A 13,132-nucleotide genomic window follows, 5' to 3' on the forward strand; every position below is an offset into this window, starting at 1 on the left:
TTTGTCCGGGGACACCATTGTAGCTAGAACCAGCCCTGGGTGGACGGAACAGAAACTGCAGTGAAAATAACAATGAATAAAGTTGCTTATTTTTTTTAAATATTAATTTATATGTTATTTTGTCAGTGTTTGTCTATTGTAAAAAAATGTTCCTCTCTCTGATTTACATTCTGAAATGTATCACTGGTGGTGACATCTTTAGTTCTGCCAGATGATCTGCACGGAACGTTCGTTACTGAGAGTTCACTGCACAGAGGGAGATACTTGGCAGTTGGAAAAAGCCGTTATTTCCCACAATGCAAGGAGGGAAAAGACAGCTAACTGTCAGGACCATGGTCATGACATCACACTGTGGGAGTGGTTTCACCACAATATCAGCCATACAGATCCCCCTGATGATCTATTCAAGAAAAGGAAAAGATTTCTCATGGGAAAGGGGGTATCAGCTACTGATTGGGATGAAGTTCAATCCTTGGTCCTCTTTAAAGGGAACCTGATGTGAGGACACATACTTCATGTCTGATTCCTGCCCATGTAGAAGGAAGGTTCTGGATAGCATGGAGCCTTCCCGGTTTTCCTGCTTGCCTGTCGCTGGCATACAGGCCCATATTTAATTCACTTTTTCCCCTAAGTTTTCTCTTAGGAGATATTTTCACACCTTTTCAATAGAAAGTCTTTAAAGAGACTCTGTAACATTCAAAAGATCCCCTGGGGGGTACTCACCTCGGGTGGGGGAAGCCTCCGGATCCTAATGAGGCTTCCCACGCCGTCCTCTGTCCCACGGGGGTCTCTCCGCAGCCCTCCGAACAGCCGGCGACTGTGCCGACTGTCATTTCAATATTTACCTTTGCTGGCTCCAGCGGGGGCGCTGTGGCGGCTTTCCATTCCGAACTACACGGAAATACCCGATCTCATTCGGGTCCGCTCTACTGCGCAGGCGCCGGAAACTTGCGCCTGCGCAGTAGAGCGGACCCGACGGCGATCGGGTATTTCCGTGTAGTTCGGAGCCGACAGCCGTCAGAGCGCCTGCGCAGGAGCCAGGAAGGTAAATATTGACGTCACCGCTGCCTGGACTCCACGGAGGGCTGCAGCGAGACCCCTGACGGATGGAGGACGGCGTGGGAAGCCTCATTAGGATCCGGAGGCTTCCCCCACCCGAGGTGAGTACCCCCCAGGGGATCTTTTTATGTTACAGTTCCTCTTTAACCACTTCCCTACCCTGGTCATTTTCACAGTTCAGCTCAGCTCTGATTACTTTGGCAATAACTTTATAAATAATTATCACAACTAAATTATCTATATATTGATTTGTTCAGGACAAATTAGGCTTTTTGTGGCTGATATTTGTTTTTATTAATGACCTTATTTTCTATGTATTTTAAAAGGAAAATAAGGAAAAGAGTGAAAAAATACCCAATTTATCCACTTTCTATTGTACATTAAACCCACACATTTTATTTGTCTATCTCTCCTGTTTAATTAAACAGTTCATTTGTTTTAATATGTATTAGTAACACATTGTATATACACCCTACCCTCTTTGTTACATCTGTCTGCTCCTTGAATGTTTGTTTTACACTTGTTTACACATGAATCCTGCCACTGAATTCCCTGGGAGGAAGAGAGGGGTTTGCTGTCATTCATTTACAACTGTGTAGCATTGTTATCAGCTCAGGAAAAATAAACAGTGTTATCTAGGATTTTGTAGGGAGGGGAGTGCAGAGACTTATTTTCATGTCATAGGGCAGGAAGTGGTTTAAGCACCTGCCTAGGTTGCCTGGTAGATGATCCCGCTCTGGAGATAGGAGAACATCCAATGGAGGGGCTAGAGAGAGGAACTAAAACTAAAAGCTGGGTGAAAATTGGACAAAAACTACAGCACAAATGCAGCTTTGCAGTAGAGTCCATCACTCTTTAGGATGGAGTGCCCCTTTACACCCCCATACATACCTGCATACTGTGGCGTGTGCTGTCACTGAACATACCTGCGTACTGTGCCGTGCGCTGTCACTGAACATACCTGCGTACTGTGCCGTGCGCTGCCACTGAACATACCTGCGTACTGTGCCGTGCGCTGCCACTGAACATACCTGCGTACTGTGCCGTGTGCTGTCACTGAACATACCTGCGTACTGTGCCGTGCGCTGTCACTGAACATACCTGCGTACTGTGCCGTGCGCTGTCACTGAACATACCTGCGTACTGTGCCGTGCGCTGTCACTGAACATACCTGCGTACTGTGCCGTGCGCTGCCACTGAACATACCAGCGTACTGCGCCGTGTGCTGTCACTGAACATACCTGCGTACTGTGCCGTGCGCTGTCACTGAACATACCTGCGTACTGTGCCGTGCGCTGTCACTGAACATACCTGCGTACTGCGCCGTGCGCTGTCACTGAACATACCTGCGTACTGTGCCGTGTGCTGTCACTGAACATACCTGCGTACTGTGCCGTGTGCTGCCACTGAACATACCTGCGTACTGTACCGTGCGCTGTCACTGAACATACCTGCGTACTGTGCCGTGTGCTGTCACTGAACAAGCCTCCTTCTTCATTAAAGTTCAGGACAAACTCAGTGACCACTTTAACAGATCGAAACTTTGCCTGTAAGACAATGATGCAGAAAACAATCAGGTTCTGACCGCAGGAACGCCACTTCAGGCCGGCGATATACCATTATACAAAATTGCGATCTAATGTATTTACATAGCGCTGTGATTTATATGCGTACGTATACGTTCATTGTGACTTTTCTATGTTTTAAAGGACACCTTAAGTGAGAGGGATATGGAGGCTGCCATATTTATTTATTACATTTTAAGCAATACCTGTTGCCTGGCTGTCCTGCTGGTCCTCTTCCTCTAATACTTTTAGCCATAGACCCCGAACAAGCACAGTGTTCTCCCCAGAATTATTTTCCAGCCGGGTGGCATGAAAAAGTAGCCGGGCGGGGCAAGATGAGAGAATGCAGGGCCGGTGCTTCTGCAAGCAACTCTGCTTACAGCATAGGAGGAGGTGAGCCGATGACAGACGGTTGCTCACCAAAACTAGCCGGGTGGAGCACCCAGCTAAAAGAGCCTGGGGAGAACACTGGAGCATGCAGATCAGGTGCTTGACTTAAAGTGAACCCGAGAGAGGGATATGGAAGCTGCCATATTTATTTCCCTTAAACAATATCAGTTGCCTGGCTGCCCTGCTGATCCTCTCCCTCTTATACTTTTAGCCATAGCCCCTGAACAAGCATGCAGCAGATCATATGTTTCTGACCTTTTTGTCAAATCTGACAAGATTAGCTGTATGCTTGTTTCTGGTGTGATTCAGACACTACTGCAGGCAAATAGATCAGCAGGGCTGCCAGGCAACTGTTATTGTTTAAAGGTAATAAATATGGCAGCCTCCATAACTCTATCACCTCAGGTTCCCTTTAAAGTCGGATAGCAGGTCTGCACTTTTTTGTTTGCAAAGTGTGATTCATGTTTCAATGCTAGTCAATGGCCACATAGAAAAATCGCGCTTTGCAGGAAAAAAAAGTGTGCAATTTGTCAAAAGTTAATTTGATACATTTTAATGTAAATTAACTTCATTGGTATCCACGGAAAGGTCCCAAAATGAAAATTCACCTTCTAATGTATATGTTACGGCCAGAACCCGAAGTGTGGCCACTTCGAGTTCTGGCCGGCCAATGTGCGAAGTGGCCACAGCGGAGCGGCCAATGTCAGAAATGTAATTGCTACACTAAGCTACAATGTATTTTACCTGGAGATTTCATAATAAATTATATTATATTGTATATATTAGTGACTCATTGGCTGGTCCTTGTATACCTGAGGGTGGTTCCCACCAACCCACCTCCTTTTAAACTGATTTTAAAATGGTTTTATTCTATTTTGGCGCCTCTGTTACCATGAATTTCAAACCACAATGTATTTTATGGCCGTCTCTCTGCGGCCAAATGTTTAACAACTTGCTTAATTTCATTAAATATAGCCGGCGGCAATGTAATAGATGAAGTCGCCGGCTTTCGCACTGCCTCCTCTCCCCCCCGCCTCTCCCTGCCTCCTATACAATACGGAGCAGCCGGCGGGGACACGCGTGTCCCCGAGATTCGTTCATCGCAGCAGGGGAATCCTGCCGTTCCTGCAGGGCGAGTGCTCTGCTTCCCCTGCTGCGACGAACGACTCACGGGGACACGCGTGTCCCCGCCGGCTGCTCCGTATCGTATAGGAGGCAGGGGAGGAGGAGAGGAGGCAGTGCGAAAGCCGGCGGCTTCATCTATTACATTGCCGCCGGCTATATTTAATGAAATTAAGCAAGTTGTTATACATTTGGCCACAGCGAGACGGCCGTAAAATACATTGTAGCTTAGTGTAGTAATTACATTTCTGACATTGGCCGCTCCGCTGAGGCCACTTCGCACATTGGCCGGCCAGAACCCGAAGTGGCTGGCCAGAACGCGAAGTGGCCACACTACGGGTTCTGGCCGTAACATATACAAAAATCACAAATGACCTGTCTGAGGTAAACCAATATGGCCGCCCAGAGGCTTCAAAATGTTCCAGCATGCTTTGCTGACTGGTGCAGCCTCATCATGCTGAGGCAATTGCCGAGACAGAGAGAGAACTGGCGGCTAGTATCGCATAATAAAGCGGCAATTGATGGGATTTGAAGATCTGTAAATAACTTCTTCCTGTTTTTCCCCCAGCAGGGTGTGAGATAATTTCTTCCTGCACACACAATGGCCATCTTGTTACACGTCCGCAACTCAATCCCTTCAGCCCTGCCGCCTCTTCTTACCAGACAGAACCGAGACAAGACCCCTTCTCTCTGCATCTGCAAAATATCGCTCTGCCCAGTCTACCTCCTGGCCTGCAGATTATCCCATCACTGACCTAGATCTGCAGAACATTGCTCTGTCCTATCTACCTCCTGACAGATACATCTATATATATATAATAGAGTAAGTGCCTCAACCTTCAAACAAGAAGAAGAAGTACTTTGCATGAGAAAATTTATGCGTGATCAAACACCAAGTTTAAGGCCTCTTTTCCACGGACTGTTGAGCTGTGTGCTCAGCAAGCAGTTACCAGGCAGCAGTGAGCAGTTACCAGGCAGCAGTGAGCAGTTACCAGGCAGCAGCAAGCAGTTACCAGGCAGCAGCAAGCAGTTACCAGGCAGCAGCAAGCAGTTACCAGGCAGCAGCAAGCAGTTACCAGGCAGCAGCAAGCAGTTACCAGGCAGCAGCAAGCAGTTACCAGGCAGCAGCAAGCAGTTACCAGGCAGCAGCAAGCAGTTACCAGGCAGCAGCAAGCAGTTACCAGGCAGCAGCAAGCAGTTACCAGGCAGCAGCAAGCAGTTACCAGGCAGCAGCAAGCAGTTACCAGGCAGCAGCAAGCAGTTACCAGGCAGCAGCAAGCAGTTACCAGGCAGCAGCAAGCAGTTACCAGGCAGCAGCAAGCAGTTACCAGGCAGCAGCAAGCAGTTACCAGGCAGCAGCAAGCAGTTACCAGGCAGCAGCAAGCAGTTACCAGGCAGCAGCAAGCAGTTACCAGGCAGCAGTGAGCAGTTGTGAGAGTTTGAGAGGCATTTCACTGCCTATCAACAGTCCATGGAAAAGAGGCCTTACCCTAGCAAGTCTGACATTGCAAATCTGGCCTAATTGGCTATTCATGAGGCAATGCTCATGCAAATGCATGCACAAACCAATACCACAAAGCAGTCACCCTGCTACATGCTACATTAGCACTATCCGGCTTAGTGCACACCAGAGCGGTTCGGCAGCGTTTTGCGATCCGCTTGCGGCTCCGGATACGCTTGGGTAATGTATTTCAATGGGCTGGTGCACACCAGAGCGGGAGGCGTTTTGCTGAAACGCATACTCCCGGGGTGAGGCATTTTTTGGATTGCAGAGGCGTTTCTGCCTCCAATGTAAAGTATAGGAAAAACGCAAACCGCTCTGAAAAACGGCAGTTCAGAGCGGTTTTGCAGGCGTTTTTGTTACAGAAGCTGTTCAGTAACAGCTTTACTGTAACAATATATGAAATCTACTACACCAAAAACGCTTTACAAAACCGCAAAATGCTAGCTGAAACGCTACAGAAAAATAAGAAAAAGCGTTTCAAAATCTGCTAGCATTTTGCGGATCTGCTAGCAGTTTTTGGTGTGCTCCAGGCCTCCAGGAGCGCCATGGGGAGGATTCCCAATGCCCCCTTTTTATACAACTGGGGGGACCGCAGGGTCCCAGGCTCTCTCACTGCCTGGAAACCACAGCGGCACCCCGGAGGGGGAGGCTGGGTGGCGCGGACGACCCCCCCCCCCAAGTGTGGCCAGCTCTGGGGAGAGCCGTCTGCACCCACCTCCCAATATTAAAAATAGGCACTTACCTTAACGTCCATTGCGTTCTGCTACATGCGCATTAATTTGGGGGCACCACATGAGAAAGGAGAGAAGCATGGGTCACCCCGAGCTTTAGAGCTCAGGGCTGGCTCACATACAGCACTCCAGAGGGGGGGGGGGGGGGGGAGGACAGGCGCACTCACTCCAGGGTTCACACCACCGGAGCAAGCCATCCACCACCTGCCTCCAAAGGATACAAACTGCACAAAATGCTTTCCATGAGAAAATGAATGCGCATGTAGCAGAACCCAATGGACGTTAAGGTAAGTGGCTGTTTTTAATATTAGGAGGTGGGTGCGGATGGCTCTCCCCAGCACTGGCCACGCTTGGGGGGGGGGCGGCTGCGCCACCCAGCCTCCCACTCCGGGGTGCCGCTGTGGTTCCCAGGCAGCGAGAGAGCACTTTGCGGTATTGGTTTTTTGACCCTGCATAGTTTGGCATGTGAAAGCAAATGCATATTTGCATGAGCATTGCCTCATGAATAGCCAATTAGGTCAGATTTGGAAAGCCAGACTTGCTAGGGTTAAACTTGGTGTTTGAGCACGCAAAATTTTTCTCATGGAAAGCATTTTTTGCAGTTGTATCCTTTGGAGGCAGGTGGTGGGTGGCTTGCTCTGGTGGTGTGAGCCCTGGAGTGAGTTGTCTGCGCCTGTCCTCCCCCCACCCCGGAGTGTTGTATGTGATCCAGCCCTGAGCTGTAAAGCTCGGGGTGACCCATGCTTCACTCCTTTCTCATGTGGTGCCCCCAAGTTAATGTGCATGTTGCAGAACGCAACGGATGTTAAAGTAAGTGCCCGTTTTTAATATTGGGAGGTGGGTGCGGTTGGCTCTCCCCGGCGCTGACCACACTTGGGGGGGCAGCTGCGCCACCCAGCCTCCCCCTCCGGGGTGCCGCTGTGGTTCCCAGGCAGTGAGAGAGCCTGGGACCCCGCAGTCCCCCGGTTGTATGGGGGCATTCGGAATCCTCCCCGTGGCGCTCCTGGATAGTGCTAATGTAGCATGAACTAATTCCCGCAGGGCAATTGCTTTGCGGTATTGGTTTTTGGACCCTGCATAGTTTGGCATGCGAAAGCAAATGCATATTTGCATGAGCATTGCCTCATGAATAGCCAATTAGGCCGGATTTGAAAAGCCAGACTTGCTAGGGTTAAACTTGGTGTTTGAGCACGCATACATTTTCTCATGGAAAGCCTACTTTTTCTTGCTTCAAGGTTGAGGCACGTACTCTATTAGATAGATAGATGCGGCGTATGCTACGACGCGGGTTGGCTAGTATTATATATATTCTGCAGATTATTCCATTACTGGCCTCTCTAGAGATCTGCAGAACATTGCTCTGCCCCATCTACCTCCTGACAGATACATATTGTATATATTCTGCAGATTATCCCATTACTGGCCTCTCTAGAGATCTGCAGAACATTGCTCTGTCCTATCTACCTCCTGACAGATACATATTATATATATTCTGCAGATTATTCCATTACTGGCCTCTCTAGAGATCTGCAGAACATTGCTCTGTCCTATCTACCTCCTGACAGATACATATTGTATATATTCTGCAGATTATCCCATTACTGGCCTCTCTAGAGATCTGCAGAACATTGCTCTGTCCTATCTACCTCCTGACAGATACATATTGTATATATTCTGCAGGTTATCCCATTACTGGCCTCTCTAGAGATCTGCAGAACATTGCTCTGTCCATCTACCTCCTGACAGGTACATATTCTTCGGTATATTGGTGAGATACGTCATGATACTCACATTGGTAAAGAAATGGTCATTTATTATCCGCAGTATGGACAGGGACAGGTCTGCGTCACGGTGTAGAACAGGAATGTGACAGGTAATGACCTCACACAGGCTGTTAGTGCAGTTCTGAAAGAGGAGAGAGATTACTGTGCCTCTGAGAGACAATGAAAAGAAATAATTACATTATTGTGGCGGACCCCGCAGAGCTTCTGACATTCCCGTCCTCCCCTGCAAAACTCCTGACATTCCTGCCCCTCCCCTGCACACCTCTTGACATTCCTGCCCCTCCCATACAGAGCTCCTGACATTCCCGCCCTCCCCTGCAGAGCTCCTGACATTCCCGCCCTCCCCTGCAGAGCTCCTGACATTCCCGCCCTCCCCTGCAGAGTTCCTGACATTCCCACCCTCCCCTGCAGAGTTCCTGACATTCCCACCCTCCCCTGCAGAGTTCCTGACATTCCCACCCTCTCCTGCAGAGCTGACATTCCTGCCCCACCTCTGCACAGCTCCTGACATTCCTGCCCCACCCCTGCACAGCTCCTGACATTCCTGCCCCTCCCATGCAGAGCTCCTGACATTCCTGCCCCTCCCATGCAGAGCTCCTGACATCCCCGCCCTCCCCTGCACAGCTCCTGACATTCCCGCCCCTCCCCTGCACAGCTCCTGACATTCCCGCCCCTCCCCTGCACAGCTCCTGACATTCCCGCACCCTCCCCTGCACAGCTCCCGATATTCCCGCACCCTCCCCTGTAGAGCTCCTGACATTCCTGCCCCTCCCCTGCACAGCTCCTGACATTCCTGCCCCTCCCCTGCACAGCTCCTGACATTCCCACCCTCCCCTGCACAGCTCCTGACATTCCCACCCTCCCCTGCACAGCTCCTGACATTCCCACCCTCCCCTGCACTGCTCCTGACATTCCTGCCCCTCCCCTGCAGAGCTCCTGACATTCCTGCCCCTCCCATGCAGAGCTCCTGACATTCCCGCACCCTCCCCTGCACAGCTCCTGACATTCCCGCACCCTCCCCTGCACAGTTCCCGATATTCCTGCACCCTACCCTGTAGAGCTCCTGACATTCCTGCCCTTCCCCTGCAGAGCTCCTGACATTCCCGCTCCTCCCCTGCAGAGTGCATAAATAGAGCACTTCGATGTGATCTCATAGTACCTTACTGCCACCAGGACTCTTTTGCCAACAACATTTTGTTGTGTAATCTGTTATCCAGCTTCATAACAGATTATGTAACAAAAGGAGCGTTGCCAATTTCTCTCTTTTCATTATGAACTTGGTGGTCGCATGGGTATAGCAGTTTAAAGTTTAATTATGGAAGATACGATAAGCAGTTATAGTAGCCAGAGTGGCAGGAGGGCTGTTACATGTGACTGCTGTGGGGACAATGTGCAAGCTCCTCTGGTGCAGAGACTGATGGGAATGGATCAGTGATCTCTGTACAGCGCTGGGGAATATGTCAGAGCTATATAAATGTATAATAATAATAATAGTGTGTGACTGTGGTGAAGACATTAGAGTGTAAGCTCCTGTGGTGCAGAGACTGATGGGATGGATCAGTGATCTCTGTACAGCGCTGTGGAATATGTCAGAGCTATATAAATGTATAATAATAATAGTGTGTGGTTGTGGTGAGGACATTAGAGTGTAAGCTCCTCTGGTGCAGAAGCTGATGGGAATAGATCAGTGATCTCTGTACAGTGCTCTGGAATATGGGAGAGCTATATAAATATGTAATACTAATAATAGTGTGTGACTGTGGTGAGGACATTAGAGTGTAAGCTCCTCTGGTTCAGAGACTGATGGGAATGGATCAGTGATCTCTGTACAGCGCTGTGGAATATGTCAGAGCTACTGTATATAAATGTATAATAATAATAGTGTGTGACTGTGGTGAGGGCAGGACAGAGCTATATAAATGTATACTTATATCCTCACCACTATATGGGCGTGCCGCAGGTCCTCAGGGTGAATGGGCAGCGCTGCCATGGTCGGTCGGGTGGTATTGGATAGCACGCAGGTAATCTGAGATACGGAATGAGAAGGAAAGATATAAATGTTAGCAGAGAGTATAAATTCATATTTTACCATCTTTATCAAACACATTATTAGCACACCTCATTATACAGATATCATGACAGGTTCTCTTCATTATTACTATAACTTCCATATGCCACTAAGATGATTCCAATAACATGAAACCCATTTGGTGGAGATCTATAAAGATGGTCAGTCGGAATTTGGTAGTTCTAAAGATAAATGTACATTTCTGAACTTTTCGAGTTCAACTGCAAAGCCTCCATACTTATGCAAGTGGTAAAATTGGACAGTGATTGGTCAATTAAAATTGGATGAGTGTGTACATACCCTAAAGCCTGGTACACACTTTCAGTTATGGTTGGCCAATCACTGACTGATTTTACTCCCTCCATGTAGTATGAGAGATGACCTACACAATCTGCTCATAGTGTTCAATATCTGCTGACACTCATACTACACGGAGGTGGTAATATTGGTCGGTGATCGAGCAATCATAACTGAAAGTGTGTATTGGGCTTTAGGCCACGTTCACAGTGGAGACTTGCGGTAAGTCTTAACGACTGCACTGCAATGCAAAATGTCACATTGCAATACAAAAGCAATGCGACGGTCACAGAATGTATGTTGCGGTGTGCTCTGACGGAGTACGGTAACCCAACACACTGCATGCTGGGAGTTACCGCATAACACTGGCATTAACAGTACAGTGAAGCATAGTTTTTATTGACTATGCTTCAGCGTGTGCCACAGAACGTGCAGTTTATGCAGTGCTGCTTTCCCAGTTTGTTCCCGCTGTAAGGACTCGTTCACACTAGGGGCGTTTTCTGGCTTTTTTCGAGCGCAGGCGATTTTTAACCACTTGAGGACCACAGTGGTAAACCCCCATAAAGACCAGGCTAATTTTAGCTAAAATGGCCACTGCAGCATTAAGGCCAAGCTGCAGGGCCGCACAACACAGCACACAAGTGACCCCCCCACCAACAGAGCTCTCTGTTGGTGGGGTCTGATCGCCCCCCAGGTGTTTTTTTTTTTTTTAATAAATATTTATATGTCATTTTTTCAACAAAAATGTGCTCTTTTTTTTCTTCCTTATTCCCCTCCCTCCCTCCTTGCAGCCGGCCAATCATGCGATCGGCTGTCATAGGCTTCTGCCTATGAGAGCTGATCGCTCTCTTGTCCCCCAGGGGGACAGCCGTGTCACACGGCTGTCCCCAGTACAGCGCTGCTGTAGCGCTGCTGTAGTGCAGCCTGCGCGCGATCTCCTGCAAATCAGAGCCCCAGGACTTGATGGCAATTGGCGTTAGGCGGTCTTGGGGCTGCCGCCGCGCCCACGCCCCTTGGCGTGGGGCATTCTTTAGGTAGTTAAATTCCACAAAACGCTTGTGCGATGAATCTCTATGAGAAGGTTCATAGCACGGTTCGTGCACCATTTCTGGGGCGTTTTTGCTATAATGGAATGTAGAGGAAGAGTGCTACACACTCACAAAACCGCTTTATGCGGCGATTGCGTTCACGGTTTTTTGAATAAATACATTGTATTTATCCTTTTCCGGGCCAGAGAGTTCACTTCCTGACTTGCATCAGGGAGTGAATTACAAAACTGCTCTGGAAAAGCGCTTTTACTAGAAACGCAGCGCGCAGTGGAGCACCGGGGGGGGGGGGGGGGGCGCAAAAAAAGCAAAATACTTGCGGTTTCGATTTTAGGTGGGACCAAGCGCAACTCTCACTGTGAATCTAGCCTTAATAGGCTTTGTACACACTGGTTGCGTTTTTTAAATCGCATGCGTTTTTTAAATCGCAAGGCCTTTTGGAAAATGATGAAAATTGTGATGATCTCTCCACAGTGGTGCGATGCGTTTTAGAAAAACTAAATTGCGGTGACTGCTGTGCTTTTCAAGTGCTTGCGTTTTTAAAGGGCAGGAAAAATGCAATTCATGTGATTTTCATTGCGTTTTTTAGGTAAACAATCAGGAAACCAGGAAAAGATGGCCTCAGTAAAATCACAATTGCATCGCAAGCGCACAAAAATCGCAAGTGGAATTTTGATTAAAAAACGCATTCGTATCGCACTGCGTTTGCGCTTGGCGAGTTTCAGTGTGTACAGGCCCTAATGCGTCTTCTGTTTGAAGTTCTGGTTCAGCCCACTATTAGGGCTCAAGCCCACTAGGAGCATTTTCTAAGCGCTAGTGACTTGAAAAAGCTCTTGCTAATGCAATGCTATGGGGGATTTTTATAAAATCACATCGCTCCAGTGAGATCCCACCCATAGCAATACATTAGCAAATCACAAAGCGCTCAGAAAAGCGCTCCTAGTGGGATCCAGGCCTTATTGTGCTCATTGCACAGCAAAACAAGTGAAAGTTCTCATGGTAGCTGTGATGTTTGGAAGCAGGCGGGACAGCGCAGAGTTGGGCTGTGTTTTCCAGGCATTGCCGTGTCTTACGTTTTCTGAGATGATCCTGGAGACGGTCATGAAGTAGGAGTTGCCGTAGCCCATGGAGGGGGTGTGGATGTGCACAGAGAAGTTGTACAGGGGGTAACACTCCGCATTCTGCACCTGTCAAACACAAACAGAGGTTTAGGGGGCTTCCACCTTCCCTCTTGCACCCTCTCCAGCAGTGATATTCAATGAGATGCTAATATTTATGCAAATTGAATGCAAATTGTATTCTGACTTAGGCCAATCAAGTGCACTTCCTCTCGGTTTGGATTGGGCCAGTTTGCGGTTGGCATGAAACCTGCATGCAAGCCAGCCAAACTTCATACGGTAGTATCTCCTGTCCCGACCTCTGTTAGAAACTGTGCAGTTATACTGTGTGTATATGACATACTTAAGGCTCATACACACATCAGACTATAGTCTTTGGAAAATGAAAGATCACAGACCAATCTTACCACCCTTCATGTAGTATGAGAGCCATACTCTACACAGTCTA

At 48.5% G+C, this 13,132-nt stretch overlaps 1 protein-coding gene across 4 annotated transcripts in view; it reads right to left on the reverse strand.

Annotated features, from left to right (window-relative positions):
* Positions 1-13,132, reverse strand: part of ITGA10 (integrin subunit alpha 10) — a 174,722-nt gene that overhangs the window by 18,001 nt on the left and 143,589 nt on the right. For all 4 annotated transcript variants that reach the window (XM_068252234.1, XM_068252233.1, XM_068252235.1 and 1 more), the window contains 4 exons: positions 12,640-12,753; positions 10,095-10,181; positions 8,163-8,276; positions 2,511-2,606 (listed from right to left, as the gene is read on the reverse strand). In XM_068252234.1, the coding sequence (XP_068108335.1) occupies positions 2,511-2,606; positions 8,163-8,276; positions 10,095-10,181; positions 12,640-12,753 (411 nt within the window). The remainder of the gene's footprint in view (positions 1-2,510; positions 2,607-8,162; positions 8,277-10,094; positions 10,182-12,639; positions 12,754-13,132) is intronic.

The sequence above is a fragment of the Hyperolius riggenbachi genome, chromosome 9 (genome assembly GCF_040937935.1).
Source record: "Hyperolius riggenbachi isolate aHypRig1 chromosome 9, aHypRig1.pri, whole genome shotgun sequence".
Lineage (NCBI taxonomy): Eukaryota > Metazoa > Chordata > Amphibia > Anura > Hyperoliidae > Hyperolius > Hyperolius riggenbachi.